Source organism: Belonocnema kinseyi, chromosome 2, assembly GCF_010883055.1.
Source record: "Belonocnema kinseyi isolate 2016_QV_RU_SX_M_011 chromosome 2, B_treatae_v1, whole genome shotgun sequence".
In the NCBI taxonomy this organism is placed as follows: Eukaryota; Metazoa; Arthropoda; class Insecta; order Hymenoptera; family Cynipidae; genus Belonocnema; species Belonocnema kinseyi.
Genome location: NC_046658.1, coordinates 82,039,574 through 82,051,287, shown reverse-complemented (window position 1 = coordinate 82,051,287; position 11,714 = coordinate 82,039,574). Strand labels below are relative to the sequence as shown.

At 30.1% G+C, this 11,714-nt stretch overlaps 2 protein-coding genes across 2 annotated transcripts in view; one reads left to right on the top strand and one right to left on the bottom strand.

Moving 5' to 3' along the window:
- LOC117168141 overlaps positions 1–10,330 on the bottom strand; it is a 17,951-nt gene extending 7,621 nt beyond the window's left edge. Inside the window, exons 1-4 of the mRNA XM_033353559.1 lie at positions 10,242–10,330; positions 9,941–10,073; positions 9,574–9,758; positions 5,458–5,565 (exon numbers count right to left, since the gene is read on the bottom strand). Coding sequence (XP_033209450.1) covers positions 5,458–5,565; positions 9,574–9,758; positions 9,941–10,073; positions 10,242–10,261 — 446 coding nt within the window. The 5' untranslated portion in view covers positions 10,262–10,330. The remainder of the gene's footprint in view (positions 1–5,457; positions 5,566–9,573; positions 9,759–9,940; positions 10,074–10,241) is intronic.
- Positions 10,331–10,519: 189 nt separating this feature from the next.
- Positions 10,520–11,714, top strand: part of LOC117182743 — a 12,863-nt gene continuing 11,668 nt past the window's right edge. Inside the window, exon 1 of the mRNA XM_033375847.1 lies at positions 10,520–10,681. Within this exon, the coding sequence (XP_033231738.1) occupies positions 10,523–10,681 (159 nt within the window). The 5' untranslated portion in view covers positions 10,520–10,522. The remainder of the gene's footprint in view (positions 10,682–11,714) is intronic.

Here is an 11,714-nt window from a genome sequence, read left to right as displayed (position 1 = left end):
GTCTTTGTTTCAGGCGTCGTTCACTCTACTGACACTCTTTTTATTAACTATTTGCCGCCATACTTTCCTGTCCTGACATACTTCTCTAGCTTCTTTTATGTCTATGCATTTTTTCATGCAGGCTCTCGTGTTTCTATGACTTCTTATGTCTCTTCTAAGTGGGTCTCATTCACACATTCTAACCATTCTTTCCGCGGTCTACCTCTGGGCACGTTGCCATTTACTTTACCCTGATACACTTGTTTCGTTAGTCGTTCATTTGTCATTCTCTCAACATGTCCGAACCATCTTAACCGATTTCTTTCCCATGTGTCTGCTAGCGTCTCTTCTGCACCACATTCTTTTAGAATTATCTCGTTACTTACTTTGTCCATTAGGGTTTTCCCGCTTATTATGCGCATGAATCTCATGTCAATTGCGTTAATTTTACTCTTATCTTTTTCTTGATAAGTCCATGTCTCGCTACCGTATAGTACAGTCGGTACAAATATAGAATTATGTATTGCCATTTTAGCTTTATTTGATATATTTTTACTTCTGATAAGGGGACCTGCTCTACAAATAACAATAGTGATAAATTTAATTTTTCAATAAAAATTGATAAGTAAACAATAAAATTTAATATTATAAATTAATATAAAATATTATAAATATTTATAAAATTAATATAGTCAGTTTACTTGAAAATTGAACTGCTTGGTTGTAAATTAAATTTTCTGTTAAAAATTTATATTTTCGAGTTAAAAATGTAATTGTTTTGAAGAAGCCTCTTTTCTTCGGCATTAACATATATACTTTTTGGTTAAAAAGTCTGCTATTGTATTTTTTTTAATTCAAATTGATTAAAATTAATACATAAATTGGTAAAAGTGTTCAAACAATTTATATTATTTTTCTGTTAAAAATGTATTATTTGGATAGAAATTTATGTATGTAACTCTCATCCTTTGCTAGACAGCTGACTTGCTACTTAAAATGAATAATGCCAGCATTCCTGATAATTATAGACCGATAAGTTTGGTGAATTGCATTGCAAAAATTTTTGCATAAATTTTAACTTGTAAACTAAATGCTTATAGCAAAGACCATAATGCAATTTCCGAATTTCAATCTGGTTTTAGAAAGATTCGCGGCTGCCTGAATAACCTTTTTATCCTGCATTCGGTAACCCAAGAAGTGCATTCTACGCTTCATTTGCATATCATGAAATTGCATTTTTATCAGTTCCACGTGATCTGTTATGACAAAAATTACATAATCTTGGTTTAAGCTCCAAAATAATCAATAATCTTAGAATTTTGTACGAAAATGCGTATTATTGTATAAAAACAAATCTCAGCACAACCGAATTTGTTAAGGCATCGCAGAGTGTGCTACAGGGAGATGTACCCAGTCCTCTCTTATTTTTTTATTTACTAGTGACTTTGAAACTTTTTTAGTTTAGTTTTTTTTTATCTGAAAAAAAAATTTCAGAAAAAAATAAAAAAGAGGAAAGAAAAATGAGAAGGCAGCCAAACACATCCCCTTCCTTCTCTTTGTCTTTCTTTCTTTTTTAAATTAATAGATAACTTTTGTTGTTTTTTTAATATAAAGCATTTTCATGAACTCTCTTTCTCTCATTACTTTCACTATACAAAATTTGATTATTATCCTAGTCAAACTCATGGTCAACTATGGTTATCCCTTAAGAATAGTTAGAATATATATACTATGGCTATGCCTTAAGAATAGTTAGTTCAACTATTAATACTCCCACACAATTTTTCGACAAGAATTTCAATTTGATTCTCAAGTACTCAATCACAACTTCTAAATATAATGTAAAAAATAGCTGGGAATTTCAAACAAGTATTATTCTAAAAACGGTTCCGGATGACCGTTTAATTATTTCTTTAAATATTGTTGCAATGTTTCCGAGTATACTCCTTGAATTAGTTAAACAAGCAATTTTAAATAGATGCGATAATATGAAAACTCGTACTCGATTTCGCAAAAAAGATTTTATCGAAGGGATAGTTTTTATTATGGAGACAACTTATTTTAAATTTAATGGATCTTTTTATAGACAGAGGTCTGGTACTCCCATAGGTTCAGTCATTTCTCCGATTTTAACAGATATAGCGATAGAAGATTTGGAGGGTTTTGCTTTTAGAAAATTAGAATTTTTGTTTTTCCTTTTAATTTTCGGTTTGTTAACGATATCTTATTATGTGCTCCTCTAGGAAAGTGCAGATGGTCATTGTTACTTTTATCAGTTTTCATCCGAAACCTCAATTTACTCATGAAATTGAACAGCATAATAGAATCAGTTTTTTGGGCATAGAAGTAATTAAGGGTTTAGATGGTAATATTATTACCAATTGGTATAGAAAAAGTACATATTCAGGGAGAATTTTAAATTTGCTTTATGTTTATCCCTTTCAAAACGAAATTGCAGTAATAAAAAACTTAGTTGACAGAGCTCTAGGTTTATCCCATTTTTCATTTCACAAAAGAAATGTGAATATTGTTAGGAATATCTTTTTTCTGAATCATTAGCCACGCAAGTTAATTGAGAAACATATTGCCATTAGAGTTCAAAAATGAAAAACAAAGAGAGTAATAATTTGCTTTCAGATAATCAGAAAGGGTTAAAGGAATATAGTTCGTTTAATACCTTTGTTCTTCCATTTTTTGATGAAATTTCTAAAACTATTGAACTGATGTCAAAAAATTCAAAATGCATACTATTTTCCGTATACCATTTAAAATGGATTCAGTGATAAATTGTTGCAAAGATCCTTTGGATAATTTTGAAAAGGGTGGTGTTGTCTGTAAGATCACTTGCAGGATCTGTAAGATGAATTACGTGGGACAGACTGGCAGACTTCTTAATACTAGGATAGAGGAACACCAGAGTGATGTTTGTTTGGGAATCTGTTATAAGAGTGTTTTTGCCAGACATAAAAAGGAATTTGTTAATGTGGACCATGAGTTTGACTGGGATAATGTTCAAATTTTGCATAGTGAAAGTACTGAAAGAAAGAGAGAGATCATGGAAATGCTTTATATTAAAAAACAAAAAAAGTTATCTAATTACATTTAACGAGGGTGTTTCATGAATTTTGTTTTTCTTTTACTTTCTCTATTTCTGATGTAGTTGTGACAGATATTTATATTGTGTTTACAACAGATTGGCCTACTGACCCTCATTCGACTCTCAGGTATCAAAGAGAGAGAGCACCTGTTCGCGGGTGCTGTCAATTTCTACCATTTAAATTTTTCTTGCCTTGATTCCGTACGAGTACGGAAACTTTGGTAATGCAATTTTATTCATTTTTACTTTGAATTATATTTTATTATAATTTGATGATAATAAAAATAAGAAAGACTAAAGAAAGAAAAAGAGAAGGAAGGGGATGTGGTTAGCTGCCTTCTCATTTTTTTATTCTTTTTTATTTTTGTCCGAAATTTTTTTTTTAGTTTACAATAGGATTTTTGGTTTTTGTTTGTTCGCTGGGCTTCAAAATTTGGTCGTTGGATTCTTGTTTTTTTAACAGGAGTTTGCATCAATTTTAGTGTTAGCATACGCAGATGACTTGGTCCTTCTCTCGGATACATCCACGGCATTAATAGGAAACTGGAGGCTCTGCGGCTATGTTACATACAAAATGAACTGGTTGTGAACGCAAGTAAAACTAAGATTGTCATTTTCCGAAATAGCGCCAGAAACTGTGTAAAAAATATATTTCCTTTAAGCTTGGTGAGGATATACTTAAAGTAACAGAAAATTATGATTATCTTGGTGTAATCCATAGTAATTCTCGTAAGTTTGTAAATGCTACGAGAAAATTTGTCAGTTCAGCAAATGCGTCAATGAATGCTACTTTAAAAGTCATAAACAGTTTCAAAATAGACTCTTGGTCCGCCTACATTACATTGTTTGAGAGCTTGGTTAATAGTTCACTATTTTACGGGGTGCAAGTATGGGACCAGGCCTCTCTTGGCACTTTGGAGAGAGTTCAGCTGACTTTATTTAAGAGACTGCGTCATTTATTAACAAATACTTCAAATTACGCCGTGCGATTGGAAATGGTTAGAGCTTCACTGTCCTGTATTGTCCTCGCTAGGACACTGTCTTGGATTGCAAAAATCTCTTGTATGAGCTCTTCACGGTATCCAAGACAGTGTTTGGAGAAAATAATTAGACTGATATGGTCTAAGCCAACAAAAAATTATAAAAATTGATTTTTACAACTCAGACATTATTTTGAGACATGTAACATGCTAACTTATGAAGCGAGGCTTCTCTGGAAGGTCTAGCTTCTGGTGCAAGCATGGTTTTAAGTGGTTACATAAGAGCTTCTCTTAGGACAGATCTGGAAGCTAGGGCCCACTCTCGGAGCCTGCAGATCTGGCCTTATCTTTCTTTACACCAAGGTACTCAGCCCTATCTTACTTTTAGAATTAACTTGAATTTTAAAAGGGGTTTAGCTCAGTTAATATATAAAATAATATATTAAATTATTAAGGTTTAAAATTTTTAGTTCAGAAATATCTCTATTTTGTTGATCTTAACCATTTTCTTAACGATTGCCCTCGATTTACAGTAATTAAGGAAAAATATTTTACTGAATTAAAAAGCTATGCTGATCAAGAAATAATTTGAAAAAGTATTTTATCTTCAATCGAGACAGCGAGCTGTAAAAAGTTTATCCGAATGATTTTTGAAATGCTGGAAGTATTTCTATAGTTTTAGGAAATTCTTTGTGATCTCATTATAATTATTTCTTATTAATGAATGTATATGTAACAGACGTTATGGTCTTAATAAATTGTAACTTAAATAAATTGTACCGCTTTATTTTGATAAACCCCATTGGATTTTCTTTTTCCCAGTATTGGTTTTTTGTTGCCATTTATATTAATTAAATATAAAATTAGTAATGCACTTTTTGTTCTAATCGATTATATGATGTATCAGCCATTTCTTATAACGGTTTTCGTATGGAAAATTACAATTGACCATTTTAAAAATGTGTTTATGTGGGTTAGCTTTTCGTAACTCACCCAGTAACGGCGGGTTTGCGTTATTATACTATAATATTTTTTTTTTTAATTGTATAACACAGATGAATATTATATATAATACTTTACACTAAATATAAACTATATATAATTTTTCCGCCTAAGCTGTTAAAGTCTAATAAAAAATAGGAAGATACGAAGAAGCTATTAAATTACTCCTACCTAAACTTTAAATGAAATAAACTCTTCCTTCTCTTTCAAAGAGGAAATTCCTTTGGCCGATCCTAGTAACAATCTAAATTATATAAAAACAATTGAACAGAAAATAATAATCTATTTAAAAAAGAGAGGTATCGAGCCTTAAACTGAATTTTCTTCAACCATTAATTTCTTTGAAAAATAATCTTCAAAGAGACAGGATTTAAAAGATAATTCTTCGTGGTAACTCACGTGAAAAGAACATGAAATACGTCTCCCAAGAATCCGTTGTGTCGCAGGGGCTGCTCGGACGTTTCACAGATCGACCTTAACAAGCATTCTCTTCCAGAAAATCCAGCACTGAAAAAAAAAATCGACACTGAAAAAATAATCCGGGACTTTTTTTGCTCCCGTGGCTTATGGCACAAGTTTACGGCAAGTTTAGGATGCACTTAGTAGGTGTTTAGAAAGTTGGATATCTCGTTAGGGCTGGGTATAATCGATTTTCGGTTTTAATGCATTTACCACATTCTATTCCCTGCTGCACCCATACTGACTTTTTTATTGAATTTCAATGCAATTACATGAGAAGTGAACATTCAATTTTAAATTTATGCACACTGAGAAACCTTTTTTATAATAAATGAAAAAATAATTTAGAATTTAGTATGATATCTTTCCGAAATAGGGAAAACCGAGGTTTTATTACACTTATTTGTATTGCGGTACCGAAGTTTAATATAATCATACGAGTATTTAAAAGAAGAAGGTGACAAAGTAGTATTCTAAATACAAATATTAAGAATCTCCCATTCAATAATTAACACTATGAAAAAATGATATTCTTTTTACTGAGTTTTCGAAAAATAATTTGAATAAGAAAAATAGTGAATATCATAATCTCGACAACGTATTTTGGAAATCAATATTGTCAATATTAAGTTGACAGAAATTTGTCACGCATAGCAAACTATGAAATTATTATTTATTTTTCATATAGTTTTGTTGGAGAATGCTCCTCGATTGTTTCCGCCATTTTTTAATCGAGCCGAAAGTTTATAATTCACAACATTTAAAATCTAAAAGTTAACTCTTTTTATTTTAAATTACTTAGCTTACTATGGGACATACACACTCAAGTTTTTTATACTAAGTTACTGAGTTATCAAATTAGAGAATTTTATTTATAAAAGAATATTATCAGTTTCTTTAAACAAATGTATTTGATAAAAAATCAATTCAAACATTAGAAGCGATAAAATGTTTAATCTATCTATTTAAAAAATGTCTGAAGCAGCACATCACTTTTGGAAAAGGACCCAGATATTTATCATATTGCCCTGAGTTGTCAAGCCATGCCGCTTAGCCGAGATTTTTGCCAAATATTCTATAATATATGTTAGCCGTGGTGGTTAGTTGTTAAGGAATATTTTAGTGCTTTAGGTAGTTAGGTTCGAATCTCGCCACAGTCGTTCCGATTTTTCATAGCGATTGAGCGTGCGATTATGTATGTAGTGAATAAATTAAGTATATAATAATAATAATAATAATAATAATTGTACGCGTCTTATCGTATTTAATTGTATTTAGATTGTTGTATTTAGTTTCTCCTCCGGAAGGCTTAATCTTTTGGTGGAGTGAGTTATTTTTCATATACTCGTTTGAGATTCTCATAAGCTTTGTATGGCAACTTCAAAAGATGTTTTCGCTCTTTCGAGTAAAATGTATTAGTATCGTTTTAGCTTCGCTCGAAAACTTTGAAATAGCGAATTTTAAACTCTCGCAAGTTTCATAAGAGTTAATGCAACATCACTTCTATTTGTTCAAACAAAAATATTAGTTTTCATGGCTGAACACCACTGTATTAATTTTTGATACGCAAACGCGCTTTTCCCTATTTTGTAACGATACTGTACTAAGTTCTCATTAAATGTTATAATTTATTCTAAGAAAAAGTTTCTTAGAGCACACTTTCGTTTATTGCGTGCAAGAATTTTGTTTGACGCATTGCAGCCTACTCTCTAAATCCAAATTACTTCAAATATAACTAAATGGCATCAATTGTGAGCTTTTTTCGCCTGTAGTTTTGACAGAGGTTCTTGATTCTTAAGAAAAGCGGTTCTACTAAGAAGAATTTTCTAACGGAAAGACAAGTTTTCAACTAAATAGTTGTATTTTCAAACCAAATAGATTAATATTTAAATAAAATAATGAATCATTTACCAAACAAACTAGCAATTGTTTTTAACAAAGTAGTTCAACTGTATAAGGGGTCGCGGATAAATTACGCAAAGTTTTTTTCTGAAATTTTGAACCACGTACCTCCATTTTAGTGAAGGGCTAGAAGTTTCGACTCCCCCCCCCCCTCCCTCCCTATCTTACGTTATTTTTAATGACTAACTTGTATCGCTAGGTTATTAAGAGAGCATTCAAAAACAATGCAAAGTGATTTTAATGAAATTTCTAACCGTAAAGATCGAATTTTTACCGAAAGAAGTGAATTCCCAAATAAAAAAGAAGTATATTTAACACGGGTTCAATTTTTAATGAGGAGTTTTCCACAAAAAATTAATTTTTCAACCAAATAATTGAACATTCAATGAAAAAGATAAATTGTAACTAAAAAGATTAATCTTGTACTAAAAAAATCGAACTTTCATAAAAATACATACATTGTTAACCAAATTGTTAAATTTTCAGTTTAAAAAATTAATTTTCAACGAAACAGTATAATTTTCAAACAAACAATTAAATATTCAGTTTAAAAAACTGTATTTAAAAGCAAAGAAGTGAACTATAAAGCAAGTAGTTCAAATTTCAACCAAAGAGTTGAATTTTCAACCCAAGCAGATAATTTTCTACAAAAATATAATAGTTGACATTTCAAAAAAAAGTTCATATTCTGAAATCAAAAACAGTTAATTATAACAAAAAATAAAATTTTATAACCAATAGTTGACTCCTTAACTAAAGCAGATTAATTTTCAACCAAAAAGTGGAATTTTTGACCAAAAAAGTTGATTTTCTTCCAAAAAAGACAAATTTTTACCAAAGCAGATAAATTTTATAAACTTTAATTTTAATTTTAAGTCTTTGATTTTTTTCTGAATTAAAATGGATAATTTTTTATTTTAAATCTTTCTAATTTAAAAAATGTTTCCATGATTCAATTTGCTTTTTAGTTTTAATTACTTGAGATTCAAACATTCTAGCTACAAAAGATTGAATTTTCTTATTTAAATAAAAAAATTTTTGCATTTAATGTATTTTCTTATGGTGTTTCATATTTAAAATACTTAAAAAATCTTAATTTAAAGTTTGGAACGTAAACATGTGTGTAATAATCAATCAGTTTTAAATCAACATATTTTCACTAATTCCAATCAGTAACTTTTGTTGCAACTAAATTGATAGATTTAATTATTTCGGTTTTGGTTGAAATGATTAAAAATTAACTTCTTTGCTGCAAATTCACATTCTCGGATTGAAAAATCAACTTTTTTCTGGAGAACTTGCCTTTTGGTTTAAAAATTCGAAGAATTTGGTTGCAATTTTTTACTTTCTTGACTCGATATATTTCCCGGTTAAAAATTACACTCTTTTGTCGAAGATAATTTTTTTATTTGTCGGATATTTGATCCTTTTTAGTCAAAAATTAAACTTTTTGTTTACAACTCAATTTTTTTGTCGTTAATTATACAAATATATGGACATTAACAATTCCATTTTTCGTCGAGAATTCATCTTCTTGGTCAAATTCGACTGGATCCTTTTTTATTGAAAATTCATGTGTTTGGATTTAAAAATCAAATGTTTTTCGAAACATTCGATTTATGAGCTTAAAAACTCAACTATGGTTAAAAATTAAACTCCTTTCTCAGAAAATTAATCTTGCTTGTTTTAAAGTTTAACTTTTTTGTTCAAAATATAATATATTTCGGCTTTAAATAGGAAGTACTTCATATTACATTCATTGCAATACATATAAATTTACTCTATTTAAAAGAATTTATTCCCTTACTTTCGTGAAAAATATATTTTGGCTTAAAATAGTATTTTTGTATATTTTCAGTATTATTTTAGGCGTTTATCAAATTAAATTGATGAACAAATTTTAACTTCAGAGAAGGAGGCGTGTCCGTATTTGCGACTTGAAACTGGGGGGAGAGGGGATCAAACTATGTGTGATTATCTGTGAGGAAAGAGGGGAGAAGATGGGAAAAGTATCCAAATAGCGTGATGCAGTTTTTAAAGGGTCCCTAACACATTTTTTTAATGTTATGATTAAAATTATCGACGCTCTTAAGTTACCTTTTTCTAATTACGATCATTTTTTTCTGACTGTATTAAAAGTATATAAAATGTTACCTTTCGAATTTATTTTCTATAGCACCATAAATAGTTTTTCTATCGATGCTCCTTTTCTTCCTTTCTATTAATGGAACAAAGTCAGATGTGTAGTTCGTCGGTAGAGGATAAGTACTTTCAAAAAAGTACGACAAAAAAATGGACTGGTCTGGCGCTTCTAACGGCACAGCTATTGCAAAAAATAACTGTAGATCATAAATCATTTATTTCACTTGAAAATAATATAGTAATAGTAACATTATTATGTAATTTTGTTGGCTATAAATTAAAGATTTATCACTTCTTTTATCTTTAAAAATTTTCAAACATTTTTAAATTCCGCAAAAAAAAAATTGTTGAAAAAAGAAAAAGTGTTTATTATACTTACGCCCACTGAACTAGAAGGTGGAAAAGCCAAGGCTCTGATTGGTCGATGAAGAATGGAAGCCATTTCTGAGTTCTGAATTATGCTGTATACTTTCGAAATACTCAATATTGCACTAATGATGGAAACCCTAAAACTAAAAAAAAATCTTTTTATGTAAAGAAACAATATTTTCGAAAATAAAATATTTAAAGTTTAATAGTAAACAGTTACTATGCTCCAAATAAAAAAAAATATATATATATTAATACCAACTGTTTTCATTAAAGACTTTGAATAAATTTTTTGTTTAAAAAAAACTCACATAATTCTTCGATAACACATTTTTGACAGAAGAAGAATTGTAATCTGAAGACTCGAAATTCTTAAACTGAACTTGCTTGAATGAAACAGCTCGACCAGCGTTGGGTTCTCAGTGGTACAGTTACAAGAGCCTTGCCTGAATTGCGTTAATTTAAATTGTACATAACATCTTTGGCAATAATTTACTGTTTAACTTTCACTTCACAAGTCTACGTCTTGCCGTCAGTTATGTAGAAGCGCATCTATGCGACAGAGAAAGAAAAATCAGTTTTACTCGCCGCTATGAAAAGTTCGTTTATCACGATTTTCCTTATGGCTATGTCTTTGTGGAATTTGTGTTCAGGATCCAAAACGATTAAGAAATATTATATTGGTGATCTCCTGAGGAAGAAAAGGCATTTACTCTTTCCAGACCCAGAAGAGAGTGAGACCAAAGTGCAGGTATCATTTTCTCATCTTATACTTCCTAGAATGAACATTAAAGAATAAATTAGGAAATATATAGTACTATCCATTGTTTTTGGAGAAAATGCAGAATAAAATGGAAGAGGATTACTAGTTGCAACCTGAATGTTTAAAGTAGGGGAAGCCTCCCTATAGTAGATGAGCAAAAATTTAACAACATATATAACTGGATTTGATTTCGAAAATAGTATAACATTTTCGGATTAAAATAGAGCTGATATAATCAATTGACTATTTTTACTGAAAACCAATATTACGAAATTAGTATATCAGATGTATTTAAATTTTTAATTGTACCCCATAAAAGGTACAATTTTGAAACATCTATCTATCAACAGATAAACGTAATTATTTTACGGAATTTTGATATTTTGTATCAATGGTACTCCAAGAGATTCCTACGATTTCGCGAAATTTTTGCAAAATTTCTACATACACTACTTCTAAAAATGATAGCTTTTCCGAGTGACTTTTCTTTCATTGGATTTATTATTTACAAAAACTTTAATTAAAAAAAGTTATGTGATGAAGAAAGATTAAATTGGGTTCAATTTGAAGGCAACCTGGAATAAAAAATCTCCTTGACAATCAATGTGCAAAATTGACATTTAAGAAATGTGCGAAATTAATGTTTTATAAAAAGTGTTTACTTGTGTTGTTTCTTTATTTAAAGAAACAAAATTTTTCTAAATATTTAACAAAACTGAATATTCATAGCATACGAGGGTGGATTGATAAGTCTCCGGCCTGACCAAGAGATGGCGCCACTAGGCCTGCCTTGAGGTGGCGTTCTATAGTACCATCCTTAGATAGCTTGTAGCTATAGTTTCAGCCCGATGGCCATGTTAGTTTAGGTTTGAGAGCACACTGAACAAGACGCCTCTGTGTTTTTCTTAAAAATGGAAAGGCTGGAAAATCGTTCTGTCATCAAATACTTTTATTTGAAGGGGTTAAAGCCGAAGGAAATCAAAGAAGAGATGGACTCAACACTGGGGACATCCTCCCCATC